General features: G+C 44.6%; 1 protein-coding gene across 1 annotated transcript in view; it reads left to right on the forward strand.

Annotated features, from left to right (window-relative positions):
* The window catches only part of RDX (radixin), a 94413-nt gene extending 77780 nt beyond the window's left edge, over positions 1 to 16633 (forward strand). The window contains exons 15-16 of the mRNA XM_078432721.2: positions 13491 to 13584; positions 16037 to 16633. Of these exons, the coding sequence (XP_078288847.1) occupies positions 13491 to 13557 (67 nt within the window). The 3' untranslated portion in view covers positions 13558 to 13584; positions 16037 to 16633. The remainder of the gene's footprint in view (positions 1 to 13490; positions 13585 to 16036) is intronic.
* The last annotated feature ends 306 nt before the right edge of the window (positions 16634 to 16939 follow it).

The following is a 16939-nucleotide window of genomic DNA, read 5'->3' on the forward strand; positions in this document are numbered from 1 at the left end:
TACTAATGTGATCTTTCTGAAGTTAAAATGTCCTTTGACTTCACAGCTTTCTCTTTAGATCACATACTGCTCTTATGCCTATAAATTTGACCTAGTTCTGAAATGATTTTCTTGGGCCACAAATAATTGTGGGGGAGGGCAGGTATAGAGCCTAAATTTGTTTCAAAAGTGTTAATGCTGTTTCATGTTAATCAGAGAGAAGAAACATTGATCGTAGTGGTTTGTGGTCTCCCTCTCTCTCCCTTTTCCCTAGATTCACACTAAATTCTAGGCTGATTTCTCAGAAAGGCTCAGAGGTCTACAGTGGTCACCAGTTTCCGTTGCTCTGTATGCTGCTCGTGCCATGGAGTCCTGGCCCTGCCATCCGATTGTGCGGAATCCTAGGTGTTCTCAGAGACTGTCAGTAATCAGATGACCCTGTGGCCCCCTGTTCCTCTTGGTCTTGGGGCACACGGACCCTTTCCCACATTTTCTGGCTTCTTCAGATGTTTTCCTTTTTATGGAAGATGCTTAGATCCAGGTTTTGCCTGTTCGAAGCACATTAGCTCCATAGCCCATGTGACTGGCCCTCTAAGAGTGTTTAGGAAAGATGCAAACAGGTATGAGCAGGCAGCTGTAGGGCTTAGGGGAGGCCCGCATCTGGTTTGAATGGCCCAGCCACATACTAGCTTCGTGGCCCCGGGACACCACTCACCCATTTGGAGCCTAAGTTTTCTTGTCTGTTACATGGGAGGAACACTCTCCAGTCTTGTGGGCATTGATTATAATACACAGGGAATATTTGGCTTATTCCCTGGCATATTAAAGATGTTAATAAATGGTAAGTTCTCTATTTCATCATATTTTTGTTCATCTGTCAGTATTGTGGATATTAGTATTTATACCCATGTGCTTTGAATTCTGTTTTTAATGCTTCAGTTTGCCCTTTAAGGAGTATACTTGTGATTCTCTTAGAAAGTATTGCTCGGGCCTTGTGCTCAGTATGCGGAGATAAAAAGAAACGTGGTCCGTCCTAAGTAAGAGATAGTTACTGTTCACTGCCAGTAGACAAAATCAATAATTGATGTGTGCATATGCCTGATGGATAACCCCTTCTCAGCCTCCCAGTGTTGGGGTGTCCCCAGGCCCAGCCCTTCCCTGTGTATACCTGGATCTCATAAGGACTCCATCCACTGTTCTGCCTTAAATACCATAAGTATGCTGAAAACTTAAGTCTTCATCCAGAACCTCTTCTGAACTTTGGATGCATGTATCCAACCGTCTACCTGGTGTTTCCACTTTGATACCTAATGAACATGCCAAACTCCCTATGTCACACCAGACTCAGGGTCCCCCTGGACCCCGTACTCGCCCCCGCCTGGCTCCTCCTCTTAATGAAGAGCGAGCCCATTCTTTCAGTGAGTCGGGGCCAAACCTCCACCACGTATCACTCCTTGTTGGCTCATGCCCACATCCAACCCAACCACAAAGTTGTTGGTCCAACATTCAAAATACACACTATACCCAGAACATGACCCCTTTGTGCCTCCTCCACAGCTGTCCCCCGCTTCCACACACCGGGTTTGCCTGGATTATTGCTAGAGCTTTCTGGTGGGGTTTCTTGATTCCTCTCTTGCTATTCTACAGTCTGTTAAGACAGAGGTCTTAAAAAGGTAAGTCGGATCCTCTCACTTCTCAAAATCCTCAAGGCTTTCCATCTCAGGGTAAAAGCCGTAACCTCAGTGGCATCCAGAGCCCAAGCTCTGGTCACTTGTTCTTGGACCTCATCTGCTAATTTCCCCTTCTCTCACTGAATCAAAGTCAGCTGGCTTCCCTCTCATTCTCTAAACTAGCCAGGGCCCAGATACGCCTTTTCCCCCAGATATTTTTATAATTTACTTCCTGGCCACCTCCAGCGTTTTGCTTAAATGTCCCCTCAGTGTGGCCTTCCATCTACCACTTTAAGTGGGACTTTCCCAGTATTCCCTACCCATTTCTTTCCACCACCTTCCTCTAAGCCCTTGCCGTCTAACATCTGTAGTTTCTTTGTATGCAGCTCTTCCTCGACCTATGATGGAGTCGCATTCGATAAACATGTTAGAAGATGAAAATATCCCAAGTGGAAAATGCATTTAATACGCCTGACCTCCCAGCTTTGCCTAGCTGACCTTAGACGGCATGCCCAGAACACTTAACATTAGCCTACGGTCGGGCAGCACTAACACAGAGCCTATTTTGTAATTCAGTGTGGACTTTCTCAGTTGTTGATTGAATACTGCGCCGAGGGTAAAAGCAGTGGTCGCGTGGGTGCAGAACGGTTGTCAGCCTATCGGTGTTGACCCTCGGGGTCACATGGCTGACCGGGCGCTCTGCCGCCGCCGGCTTCACCAAAGAGGATCGTACCGCGTGGTGCTAGCCTGCGAAGTACAAATTTGGAAGTGTGGTTTCTACTGAGTGTGTATCACCCTCACGTCCTTGTGAGGTTGTAAGTCAGGGGCCGTCTGTCTTCCGCTGCAGCATAAGCTCCATGAAGGCAGGAGCTTTGGGCAAGGCCATGTGCCCAGTGCCTGGAGTGGTGATTGACACCTGGTGGATGCTCGTGTTGTCTGTTAAGCGAATCGGATGGATGGCGTCTGGGAGGTCAGAACGAAGGCTCCTAATCTTGCCAGAGGGTCCCGGGGAAGGCTTCCAGAGGGAGACCACCCCTCAGCCAATCTTTAAGACTTGGGTTTTTTTTTTTTATTCTTTTTTTTTTCAAGTTTAAAAGTTAAAAGTTTTAAGTTTATTTATTTTGAAAGAGAGAGAGGAGTGTGCATGCGTGCATGCAGGGCGGAGGGCGGGGGTGGGGGGCGGAGAGAGAAGGAGAATCCCAAGTAGGCTCCATGCTGTCCCCACAGAGCCTGACGTGGGGCTTGAACTCACGAACCATGAGATCATGATCTGAGCCGAAATCAAGAGTCAGATGCTCAACCAACTGAGCCACCCCGGCGCCCCAAGAATGAGTTATTCTCAGGGGGGACAGAGGTAGGAAGACTGTCTGGATAGAAGGGACCACATAGACCAGCACGGGGAGGCTCAGAAGGCCCGGCTGTGGTGGGATCGCCAGTTTATATCTTAAACGCATGAAGTGCGAGATTCAGAAGTTGGTGTCATGAAACAGTAGAAAATCGTGAGGGGAATAGTTGCGTCTGTGCCTGTGACGTGTCATTTTGGACAATTTAGGTCTGGAATGCCGACGGGATGTCAGAAGATACCTCCCAAGGGGAAAGGGTAGGGAGAGACACTGGGTTTGGTAGAGGACCTTGGTGAGGGTCCTGCAGCCCAGGTGCTGCCAGAGCAGAAGAGACAGGATGTCAGGTGCAACCTGGAGAGAGGGCTGCACGTACACCACAGGGCCGGGATTTCAGGGATTTGGGCGGCGTGAGTGACCACCAGTGTGGTGGCCTGTCACAGCACTTAAAGTGCACACTGGTTCTGGCAACAAGCAAATAATTGAAAAGAGCCATTTCTGTGGAATTAGAATAGTTTTTTGTTCCCACTTAACTGTACAGTGTCTTTTGGAAAGTATTCCCACAAACCTGTGCATACAACAGGTATGACAGCCAAAAACAGAAAACAGAGCATTTTCCTCTCCCCCGCCGTGTCCTCTGTCAAGTGCAGGTGTCTGAGGCAGATGCTGGTGTGCACCCCGCACCCCTTCCCGAGCCCATGAGATGAGAGCCAGCCAATGAGCATCTGTGTCCATGTTGACCCTCCAGGGGCGCCCCGTGTGGCACCTGAATGACCGAAGCTACTGGAATAATTTCATTTGCTCTTAAACATCTGTTCAGCACTTGAAGTTAGATCTTGAGGGTTCACAGATAATTTTTAAAAACTCATAGTCTAGAGAAGGAAACAGAAGAGTTAAGGGATGGCATGACTATGAGACAAGGACACATACCAGGGTCTGGGGAGCGGCCAGCCTCTTGCTGGCACCTCCAGGCACACAGAGGCCATTGTGATTGTCAGCACTTAGCTCAGGGACAAGTGTCATCCTCCCCCCCGCCCCCACCGTCCCCCGGGCTTCCTCCTCTTCCTTGTAAGGCTGAGGGAACGCCTCGGTGGACCTCCAGCAGTGGTCTTGTGCTGTTTGTACAGGGGTTCTAGGAAAAATCACAGCTTCGGAGTAGTTTCTAACACTGGAACTGGGGGCGTTGGCGGGGTGGGCAGAGGCGGAAGTCTGGGACTAAAGCCAGCTCTGGAGCTGAGTAGATTAGGAAAGTCTACTTCTAACTGGGGCTGACTCTGGAGACCTCAGGACGGGTGAAAACGGATCTTGTGTGTGTTCCGGAGCTGCTAAGGAACTTCCGTTGGGAGGAGTTGTTGCATTTTATTTATTCATCCAAATATTTTAGTACCTAGTAGCCACCAGGTACTGTGTACATAGTTGTCACTGAGGATATAATAATGAGACTAGGTCCTTACCCCAATGGTGTTATTTTCTACAGAAGGACGTGAAGCACAGAGTAATTGCAAGGTTGTGAATTGCATTCAATTAAATTATGTGAAATTGCCGCTATCCAAGCATCTTTGACCTATAAAAGCAGCACATTTGTATCAACTTAATATGATGAAAGGAACACAGGACTGAGTTGGGGAAGATATGGGGGTGGTAATGGGGCTTGGAAGGTCAGAAAGTCTCCGTACAAGGTGGCACGTAAGTTGCCTCCTGAAACAAGAGAAGCCTGGTTCCCCGTCTTCCTTATTTAAATCTGGATGTGAATGCAAGCGCCAGAGGGACCCCCGAGTGCCCTGGCCCCAAGGCGGCTGTGCATAAACAGGAGTCTTGTGCTCTGATGAGCATAGCGGCTTTTCAGATGCAACAGGCCCTCTGTTGCTGTACCTTCTGGCTTTCCAAGAAAAGCCAGAAAACAGCTTTTTTAAAAAGGACATTCAAAGAGTAATGCTTGAGACGCTTCAGTTGAAATGTCAAGTTTATGTGAAAAGCTCCTAAAGTTTACATGCCAGCTATTTCAAACATTTTAGGAAATGCTTTGTAAACCCAACGACGTTACTTGCTTGTCCAAAGTGGCCTGCTGGGCACCGATTTACAGACTTCCCTTGAAAGCTTTCCAGGTAGAGGGAACAGGATATGCAAGATTAGGAGGCAAGAAAGGGCTTAATTTGTTCAAGAAACAGAAAGGAGGGCCGTACATCTCCAGAGCTGAGCGACCCCAGAGGACAGAGGTGTGTGAGATGAAGGTGGGAAGGAGCCAGATCACAAGGAGCTCACCAAAGTCCAGGGCCAGAAGCGTGGGGACAGAAGTGTAAATTCAGGGTGAACACAACTCAACAAGCACACGCCCCTGGGGCCACAGAGGGCGGCATCCGCCTGGAGGAGAGGGTACTTTTCCTCATCCACACAAGGATGTCCTAAATGCTACAGGTGTCCCTGAAGGTAGGTGCCTTATTCCATTTTACAGTTGAGTAACCTACCCCAAGGCACAGGGGTGGCATAGTTTGCATCTGGGTTTGGTTTTCTTTGAATTGGGAGCCCACCCAGATCCTTGTTACTACAAAACACTAACTACTTTTCCAACCAAGATATGTTTATAGGACAGTGCCCTTTGGCGGATTTTCCCGTCTTGCCTAACTCAAAGTGAATGTATCCACTAATTTAAAGGCCAAAGAAGAATGTTTTCTATATTTAAAAAAATGTTTAATGTTTATTTGTTTTTGAGAGAGACAGAACATGAGCAGGCGGAGGGCAGAGACAGAGGGAGACACAGAATCTGAAGCAGGCTGCAGGCTCTGAGCTGCCAGCACAGAGCCCGATTCAGGGCCTGAACTCACAAACCATGAGATGGTGACCTGAGCCGAAGACGGACGCTTCACCGACAGGCACCCCAGAATGCTTTCCATATTAAGGTGAATATGGAATAACAGTAACCTGAAGATCAGACCCCACAAAATTGAAGACCAGACTTCTTTGTTCACCTGTTTTGCACAGGCTGGTTCCACCAGACTGCTGAGAGCTTAGTGCTTCTTTTTCAAAATTAGGAATATCACTTAAAGTTGAAATACATGATTTACTTTTGTGGGGGTGAGCAAGCAACCTTTTCCTTTTATTGAGTGTCAAAGCCTTAGAAATCAAAGGGAGGGTTTATGCTCGAGGGATCTCAGACACCCAGAGGAAAATGAATTCGAGAAGTGAAAATGAATATGGATAGAAATAGGCTTTCTCAGCCATGCAGTAGACGTTGAATAAAATATTTCAGGAACTCTGCGAGCAGGTCTTTGGTGAAAGGAAGTAAACTCAGTCTGGAAGACAACTCAAGAGCTTGGGCATCAGAGGGAAGAAGGCTCTTGCCTGGAGAGCTGCAGACCTGAGAAGAGAGGAAGGCCGCCACAGTGTGAGGCCTGAGGAAGGAAGTCTGCGTAGCATTCAAGACGGGCTTACATTGAGGTTAACCACCTGAGTCAGTGTCTGGAGGAGGAGATTGCTAAATTAGTTTTCAGAACTCAGTGTGATAGAGTGTTTCATTAAAATTCATCAGTCACTTCTTTGGCACTTATTAGAATATTTGAAGAGAGAAAGGAGCATAATTAGTAACATTTTCCAGATGCTCTATGTGGGTTATTTGATATACTTTGTAGCTAAAAATGGATCTGATTTAACTTTCCTTATGATTCTTTTTTTTTTTTATTTTTTTTTTTTTATTTTTTTTTTTTTTTATTTTTTTTTTTTTTTACATTTATTTATTTTTGAGACAGAGAGAGACAGAGCATGAACGGGGGAGGGTCAGAGAGAGAGGGAGACACAGAATCTGAAACAGGCTCCAGGCTCTGAGCTGTCAGCACAGAGCCCGACGCGGGGCTCGAACTCACGGACCACGAGATCATGACCTGAGCCGGAGTCAGCCGCCCAACCGACTGAGCCACCCAGGCGCCCCTCCTTATGATTCTTAAAGCTATTAGATTTTTTGCCTGCAGCATTAAAATGAAAATTGTATTAAAAATTTTCTTTCAAGTTTTTTATTTTGAGAGAGAGAGGGAGAGAGAGAGGGAAGAGAGCATGAGTAGGGTAGGGACAGAGAGAGGGAGAGAGAATTCCAAGCAGGCTGTTAGCGCAGAGCCTGATGTGGGGCTTGAGCTCACCAACCACATCATGACCCAAAGTGATACCAAGAGTCGGATGCTTAACTAACTGAGCCACCCAGGCACCCTGAAAATTGCATTTTTAAAAGCTATCACTATGATTGTCTATAGTTTGCTTTTATGTTGGTAGATTCTAATCATTGGACAAAAGCAGAAGTGGAAAATTCTCTGTCCAGGTCCACGTATTAAATATTTTTGCCTTTGTAGGCCAGATAATGTCTATCACAACTACACAATTCTGCTATTGTAGCACAAAAGGAGCTATAGGTGTGTATAAATGAATGAGCAAGGATGCCTTCCAGTAAAACTTTACGTATGGACCCTGTAATCTGAATTTAATTTTTTTTATATTATGAAATATTCTTCTTGAAAAAAAATTACGTTCAATCATGGCCTCTACAAAAACAGGTGGGGAGCTGGGTTTGGATTTGGTCCATGAGCCATGGTTTGCTGACCCCTGAATTAAAGGGCTGGAAAAACATGCATGTTCTCCCGCAGGCCAGTGGTGTGGTTTTCCTGACTGTCTAGAATTTTTTTGACCATGGAGGGGTCTCATTTTGCTGAAATGAAAGGTATTGTTTTGTTTTGTTCTATACACGGGAAGCACTTTGAGCAGTGGTTCTCAAACTAGCATCAGAATCACCTGGAGAGTTTGTTCTAAATGCAGATTACAGGGCCTCCTCCCCAGGTTGTTGATTCAATGAGTATATACGGGTTCCATGAACTTGCCTTCTTAACAGAGGAGGCTGAACTGTTCGGACAGCCGTCGTGAGAAGCCCTGACTTTGCGGTGAGAGTGTCTGTCACCATGGCAATAATGTGAATGCTTCTCTTCACTGTCCTCAGAGTAACTATTGACTTTTCTCCCTCGATGCTTTCTTTGAGACCTTCCAAATTCTAATGGTTCAAAGACCAAAGATAACTGGAACCAAAATCTATAGCTTTTCTCTCTGTTGTAGTATGTTTCCTCCATTAATTTCTGATGGTTTTAAACACATAACAACTAGAGAATGTTTTACAACAGTGTTAGGGAAAGAAATGTGCCTAGGGGAAATAAAAAGGAATGTATACATTCTTGTTATCTATATTATTAAATTATTACTAAAACATGTTATGTATTATTATACACTTGACCCTTATACAACATGAGGGCCTGGGATGCCAGCCACCTGCTCAAAAATCTGCATGTAACTTCTGACTCCCCCAGACTTAACTACTCATAGCCTACTGTTAAGTGGAAGCCTTACCAATAACATAAACAGTTGATTAGCACATATTTTGTGTCTTATGTGTATACCTACTGTGTTCTTACAATAAAATTAGCCAGAGAGAAGAAACTGTTAAGAAAACCATAAGCAAGAGAAATACATTCATAGTACTGTACTGTGAATACGTTCACAAAAATCCACATGTAAGTGGATTTATGCGCTTGGGTTCAAACCTGTGTTGTTAAAGGATCTGTATATATATATATATATATATATATATATATATATATACATACACACATATACATATATATATATATATATATATACACACATATAAAATAGATACTCATGTATTAGTTTAAAAAATAGTACATCGACGGTAACTTTGACATTCTGAGACCTTCCCCTATTACATCATACTTCCCTGTGGGTTTTACTGTGTTTGTGTCCACAAGCAATATGATACCTAGTTTATATGATGTCTAGCGTTGCATGCATATGAACTTTAGATAGTTTTAACACACACACACACACACACACACACACACACACACGCATTTTGACTAATATAGTAGTGGTTCATTCATTCTTGCTGCTGTGAGTACATTCACTTGAATACCATTTATCCATTCCCCTGATGGTGGACATTTGTCTTCTAATATTTTTTATTTTACAGACAACATGGCCATAGATCTTGTTGGACATGTCTCTAGTGAATGTAAGCAGTAGTATCTCGGTGGCGGAGACCTAGTTGGGAGGCAATTATTCAGTTTATGTAGCCATTAAATTACTTTTCAAAGTAAAGATACATTCACATCTTTACCACACGTGATATTACCAGAATTTTTAAACTTCTGCCTATTTGATAGGTATCTTACTGTGTTTTTAATTTGCATGTTCTTGATTACTAATATAATTGAGAATTTTTTTTAAAATTTTTTAATGTTTTATTTATTTTTGAGAGACAGTACAAGCGGGGGAGGGGCAGACGCACGCACGCACACACACACACACACACACACACACACACACACACACACACAGAATCGGAAGCGGGCTCCAGCCTCCAAGCTGTCAGCCCAGAGCCTGATGTGGGGCTCAAAATTACAAAGCATGAGATCATGACCCGAGCCGAAGTCGGTTGCTTAACCCACTGAGCCACCCAGGTGCCCCTATAATTGAGAATCTTTCTTATATTTATGCGCCTTTCACGTTTCCTCTTCCTTGAAGTGACTTTTTTTTTTTTTGCTTGTTTTCTATTAGCTTCTTTATCTTGATGTAATTGCTTCACAGAATTTCTTTGTATTTTGGCCCTTAATCTTTTGATACTTAACTGTTTTACAGTTATCGCCTTCCAAATTTTACCTCATCTTTTCACATTTTTATGAGTTTTTGATGGATACGAATTTAAATTTTATTGCAGCTTAATTTATAAATCTTCCTCCTTGTGATCTGTGGCAATTTTTGTGCACGCATCTTGTTTAAGAAATTCTTCTTTTCCTTGAGATCATGAAGGTATTCCCCTATATCTTCTCTAAAAGTTTTGAGTTTTTAAACTTTCTTCTAAGCATTTGGTTATTTTTACACTTGAGTCTTTAATCCAGCTAGAAGTAACTTTGGGTATGGGATGAAGTATGGATCCATTTTTTTTTTCTATCCGGATGACCAGTATGTTAATATTCCATCCCTCTCCCATTGAGGCATTGCCACTTCTTACCTATATTAAGGATTCACATGTACAGTCTCTGTTCTCTTCCATTGGTCAGTCTGTCTATCCCTGTGTCAATAGCATTCTGTTTTAATTATAGTCTTAGTTTTATACTGAGTCTTAATTTCTGATAGAGCTTTCTTTCTTTTTTCTCCACCTTGCTTTAATAATAAACTCCTGACTAGGTTTGGCCCTTTGTTTTTTTGGTTTTTTTTTTTTTTTTTGGCCTTTTCTACATAATTTTACATAAATTTTACATAAATTTTATTATTATTATTTTTTTAAGTAATCTCTACCCCCAACATGAGCTTGAACTGAGGACCCTGAGATCAAGAGTCACATATTCAACCGAGCCAGCCAGATATCCTTTCTACTACATAAATATTAGAATTCATTTAAATTGGGGGCATCTAGGTGGCTCCATTGTTAAGCATCCGACTTTGGCTCATGTCATGATCTCACAGTTCACGAGTTCAAGCCCTGCATTGGGCTCTGTGCTGTCAGCTCAGAGCCTGGAGCCTGCTTCTGATTCTGTGTCTCCCTCTCTCTCTGCCCCTCCCCATCTCACATTATTTCTCTCTCTCTCAAATAACATAAACATTAGAAAAACTAAAAAAATTCATTTAAATTGTATGGGAGGGGCAGGGGCTCAGTCTGTTGAGCATCTGACTCTTGATTTCCGCTCAGGTCATGATCCCAGGGTCATGGGATCGATCCATGGTCAGCGTGAAGCCTGCTTAAGATTCTCTCTCTGTCCCGCCATCTGCCTTCTCCTCTGCTTGCACTTTGTCTCTCTCTTAAATAAGTAAATAAATAAGGATAAAAGCGTTTGTTTGGAAATGTATTAATAATAATTAGATTAATTTGGGAAGAAATTACATCTGTACAATATTAAGCATCCCTAGTCATGAATATATTTCTCCATTTATTGGTATCATCCTTAATGCCTTCCACCAAAATTTAAATTTTTGCTTTAAGGTCCTGTGTATCTTTTGCTGGATTTATTACTAAGCAACTTAATTTTCACTAACTTCTAGAAGTTACATTTTAAAACTCTTTGTGGCTGCTATATAGAAATGAAATTGATTTTTGTTTGCTGACCCTATGTGCAGGGACCTTGCTTATTCTTGTTGTTTCTAATAATCTGTGAAATCTTTTAGGCTTTCTACATAGTCACCTGCAAATAATGGCAGTTCTCAATCTGTCTTCTCAATCTGTATAACATTTACTTTTCTTATGTTACTGTGTTGACTTAACTGAACATTTCAGTACCATGTTGGACATCACTGGAATTTCTGATTTAAGAGGAATGCTTCCAACAGCTCTAACATTTGCCACTACATGTTGGCCCTAGGTTTCGGTTCATGCCCTTTATTGAGTTAATGAAACTTCCTTTTATATACATACGTCTATTTTGTTAGATTTTCTTTTTTAATAAAGATAAGGCTTAGAATTTATCAAATGCAAATGTATATGGCGATAATACGTTCGTGTACTTTTTTTTTTTTTAACATACTGAATTAGGTAGATTTTCTACTGTAAAACCAAGTTTGCCGTCCTGAGGTAACTTGATCTGATCTATGTCCTAACCCATGACTTGGCGCTCCACAAATCCTGAACTCCCTGTACTGTGGATACCTGTCCCTCTACAGTAGACCCACCCGCTTCAAGGGTTGGGTGTTCAACCAAGTTGTTTTAATCTCATGGCGCCACCTGGTGGCAAATTTAGAAATTTCTGACTTGATCTCTTTTAATTTTTTAATTTTATTAAAGCAATTCTTTAAATGTTTATTCTTGAGAGAGAGAGAGAAAGAGAGAGAGAGTGCTTATGAGCGGGGGAGGGGCAGGGAGAGAGGAAGACACAGAATCGGAAGCAGGCTCCAGGCTCTGAGCTGTCAGCACAGAGCCCGACACGGGGCTCACACTAACAAACCAGCAGATCATGACATGACCTGAAGTCAGATGCTTAACCGACTGAGCCACCCAGGTGCCCCGCTTTTGTTACTTTTTAGGGAAATGTATGGATGTGGTTTCTTCTGTTATCACTGACATTTAATCTAATTCTGTTTCTTCCTTGTACCTTACATTTATCCCATTTACTCCCATGTCATTCTTTCACTTTCTCTTCCAAATTTCCTCAATATACTCATGCAAATCATTCTTTTTTTCCTTCCTTTGTTTTCTTCTTTTCCTGCCTTCCAGTCTCTCCTTTTGTTCTTTTATGAGTATAAATCTACCTCAGTTGTGGTTAACCATGGTAAAAGTAGTGCTGGGAACTAAGGGAAAAAACACAGGACGTATCTTTTAATGAAATCTGAGACAATAAAGTACCAGCCCTGCTGACCTTCAGAGTCCTTGAAAACACTTCAAGTTCCCTTTGAAATGTTCTCAGGTTTCAGGTACTCCTTAATCACCTAATTAATCCTGCCCAGTTTAACATCAAGCTCAAGTATTACAGAAAAATTTTAAGACTGTTAATAAGTTTCATGGTTTCTGTGTTCCTTTACTACTAGCTTTGACAAATAAGGGATTTCTACTGTATTTGACTACAAAGACTCAGTTTTTCATTATGGCTTAAACTGCCTGGAAACAACTACCACTGAAATCGTGCCGTCCATGGGAAAGAGCTCACCACAGATGCCCTTCCGGTACATAACTGATGTATAAGATAGAGATTTCCAGTAACTGCATTTCTACCTGCTTGAACCACAGCATAGAACGTACTGTGAGCAGTGTTCTCCCCAGTCCGAGAACTCAGGCGTGGATAAGCTTGGCTGGTTTCGTGATTTCTCTGTAGAATTTACTGTGACTTCATTTTTGGTGTCTCTAAGGGCTATCCCTGAGAATGGAAGGTGAGTCAGCTGCAGGAGACAGACCAGAGAAAGTAGGGCCGGAATCGATCTCTTTAACCTCTGCAGTGCCAACATGGACACAGAAGAGGTTTTTATTTCTCGTTTGTCTTAATCCACCCCGGTTTTCTGGCAGGCAGGCACAGTCTGTTGAGAATTTGCTTCTTCAAAGACATATTGATTTCAAAGGAGGTCTGTGAGTCTGCTTCGTGGCCAAAGGACATTTTAATAGTGCCTAGATTAATCACTAGAGAACCTCAAATCAAATATAAAATCTGATCAGTGTTATTTTAACACTTTGGGATCCATTATTCTCGTGAAACCGATTTATTTGTGTGGAGTTGCTACAACCATTAGAATTCTAGCATCCATTTGAAAGGGAAATGTCACCAGATTCTTATTTCCACATTGTAACAGTGGAGATTCAAGACTGGATTGGAAAAAACAAAAGTTAAAAATTAGGAAGAAGATTGCTTTGGCACTTTGGTTGCCCAGGAGGCCCTGCCCAATCCGGGGTGACAAGGGTGCTTTTGTCATTCTGTACTATTTGACTTCCTTCTGGGTTCTTTTGCTAAGTGCTTCCTAACCCTGATGTCTCTTTTGAAAGGTGGGGACCCAAACTGTATGCACTGTTCCAGATGCGTTCTTGTCAAAGCAGTATAAAGCAGATGTAACAGGAAGAAGTCTCCCTCCCTCACTAGGTAAGTACAAATGGCGGCCATGGCCAGGGCCAGCCCACCTTTCCATGACACCCGCCATGCCCGCCCCTTGGCTGGACCCCATAAGACCCAAATCTGTTCACCCACAGCCTGGAACCATTAATCTAGTAGAGTGAATCCCCAAAGGAGGTCGCCTGGAGAAACCCCTACCGTTACAGCATCTAGTTTCACCCCCTGAAGGTTCTTTCTCCCTTGTTTGCATCTCTTGGGCTCTTTGCCAGTCACGCACATCTTCCTCCAATTTAATAGTTTTGATGTTGGATAAGATGAGACTTTGTCTGTAATCTATGTGCGCTGATGGGACAGGCTGCTTTAGACTGTTCTCTTTTGTGATGTGGAGTGAGTATTGCAGCACAAGCTCACGCAGATGATGCCGTGTGCTGCCGGGAATTCAGAAAGACTGAAAAATGAAGGGCTGTCCATATATAATGAATAGAAGAGATCCAGAATCGGTTCATCAGCCAGGTTCGTGTTCTGCGATGATCTCAATTTGGAAACATTTAAAAGTCCTTGACCAACACGGTTACCTTGAAACAGGTTGTTTTAAAATTCTTTAATTTCCTTGGCGGAGACTGTTAAGACCCTTCCCATTGCTTTTTTTTTTTTTCTTAATTTTTTTTAACATTTATTTATTTTTGAGAGTGAGAGAGAGCACGAGCGGGGGAGGAGCAGAGAGAGAGGGAGACACAGAATCCGAAGCAGGCTCCAGGCTCAGAGCTGTCAGCACAGAGCCTGACGTGGGGCTCGAACTCACAAACCGTGAGATCATGACCTGGGCCGAAGTTGGAGACTCAACCGACTCAGCCACCCAGGCGCCCCTAGATTTTTTTTTAAATGAGATTTAAAAAATGGTCATATAAGTTCGACCCAGGTCCAGAATTTTTAGAAATGATGTGCTTCCTTGGCCTAGGATTTTGGATTGCTTCAAAATGAGTTTAAGGTCGTCCAAGAAGCTCGGACGTTCTGTGACATCACCCAAATGTTTCCAGTGTTTCAATGTCCACTTGAAAGGCTTGTGGCACATGCATCATTGTTTTGAAAGTGGTGTAGGTGCTTGTAAATTCATAGAGTCCCAGTTAGTCATATTCCTGATTCCTGGGATTTGAGCTAAAATCCCAACTTCGCACATGCTCTTACGTCCTAGCGAAAGCCACAGATGGTTCTCTTCCTGGCTACTCCTCTTTAAACCATTGCTTCCAATGCAGGGACTTATGTAAGTCTTTCCATCTTGTTTGCCGATGGGCAAAAGCCCCCCAAGTTAAGATGTACCTGATGATTTGCGACTGTCCCCTCACCAGTTGTCATCCGTTAACGTTTTTGCTTTTTTTGAGCAAATCCTTTGAGCGAGTTTAACTGTGTGCTCTTGTCGTCAGAAGCAGGAAGAGAAGGTTTCTGCATGACTCACCAGGAAAGTCAAGATCAAATGACAGACTTCTGAATTATCCCCAGATGAATTTATTAAAGGATCAAAGGAGTTGGCAATCGCCACATCCTTCAGCTTGAAATGTCACAGAGTTGGCGGCCTTGGAAAAGTGCCGGGGCCTCTGTGGCTGATGTCGTGGACCCAGGAGAAGGGATAGGGACTCGCGAGTGGTCTTCTGGTCCTTCTGCTGCTGTCCTTAGGGCGTCCCAGCAGAAATCTCACGCGGTCTTTGTTGTGGCCAGCCCGTGGCGTTACGGGGAGGAGGAATCAGAGATTCACGTACAGTCACAGACAAGTGAGAACTGGCTGGTTTCTTCAGGGACAGAGGCCCCGTGGACACAGGTGCCAGGGGGCCAAATTGCCCATCGCTCCCCAAAGCCTCTGGCGGTCTGGGGTGTCCGGACTCCCAGACTTCTTGCTTTCATCCTCCAGGCCTTGTCCTTTGTCTGAGGGGCTAGGTTGACGGTGGCCTGGGAGGCCGGGTGAGACCCGATCTGAAGACCCTCATGCCAGACCCTCGAGGGGGAGGTGGCCTGAGGTGTGGAAGGCAGAGCTGGTGTAGGGAATGTGAGCTCACCCCTTGGGCACGCCTGTTCCCCCCACCCCACCCCCAGCCTGCTCATCTTGCTCTCCCGTGATTCACATCACGAAGGTGTTCGTACCTGGGACACGAGCGGTCTCAGACCCGCCCCTCGCAGTTCTGGGTCTGAACGTGGCGAGATCTGCTCCCTTAGATTCCCTCTGAGATGGGAACAGTAGTGGGGCTGCGGCCGGAGCCACCTGCCTTCTGGTCGTCCCAGAACAGCCTGTATTCGGCACACGGCTTCAGGAGCGCTCCCCCCCCCCCCCCCCCAATAATTCAGCAGCACACTCCACCGTGGCTAAGTGTCCCCTACGACATGTGGGAGGAGGTCCAGGTCCGAGGCCTCACCAGCTCTGCGATGCCAATATGCAGGTGTAGCCCAGTCCTTTCTCCCCTGACTTTCCTGTTCCCTCCCTGTCTTCGTGCAGGTCCCTGGCATCTGACACACGGCGAGCTGTAGGACGAGGACACACCAAGCCGTGCCTGATGTTCTGAATGTGTCTGTCCCCCCCGAACCCTGAACCTCAGCTGGAACCGGATGGACAAGAATTCCCCCCACCAAGGGCTCTTTCGCCGATGGTTCTCTTCACGGCTCAGTTTACTGTTGGTTTTCCCTCGCTCGCTGTTCTGTCTCTCTCCAAACCTCTCCTGGTTGCCTTTCCTAGGGACAGACCTTAGGAAGCTGGGCCGGGACTTGGGAATTTGTGCATTGCGCCCTGCGGCCCCAAGCATCCGCCTCGTCCTGTCTTCAAGGCACCGCCCCCTCAAGAGATGCCTGAAGGCATCGGCTTCTGAGAACCCACTTTTTTTTTTTTTTTCTGCATGTCTAGCTTGTAAGGAGGGATATATGGAGAGCATTTCCTAGAATTTTCCACTTTTTCACAAAACGTATGTGACTTATTTTTGGCTTCGAACTGAGAGCAAATGTCGTGGCATACTGCTCCGTTTACTTGTGCACATGTGTGGAGTCTGGAGAAATCGACGCTACATTCCCTCTCCTGTCTGGGCTGTTTGTATAATTGTATATAAATGTAGCAATAAATATATTCTAACATCAGCCTGGGGAGCCTGATTCTGCACCCTCGCGGTAGGCAGTGTATAAATAGCGTGTTTTCAAGGAATTGCCCTGCTGACTGGCACGACCCGCCTGCCCCGTCCTCGCCCTCCACGATTTCACAGAGTGTCAGTTTGGAGTTGGCCAGTGTTGGGCGAAAGAAGCCTGAGGAGTGTGGGGGCAGAGCCGGGATGTGACGCGGCATTATTAATTCACCAAGGGGCACTATGTCTGACACTCTGGGGTGGCTCAAATGTCCCAGGGCTGAAGCTCAGAG

Source organism: Panthera onca, chromosome D1, assembly GCF_046562875.1.
Source record: "Panthera onca isolate mPanOnc1 chromosome D1, mPanOnc1 haplotype 2, whole genome shotgun sequence".
Lineage (NCBI taxonomy): Eukaryota > Metazoa > Chordata > Mammalia > Carnivora > Felidae > Panthera > Panthera onca.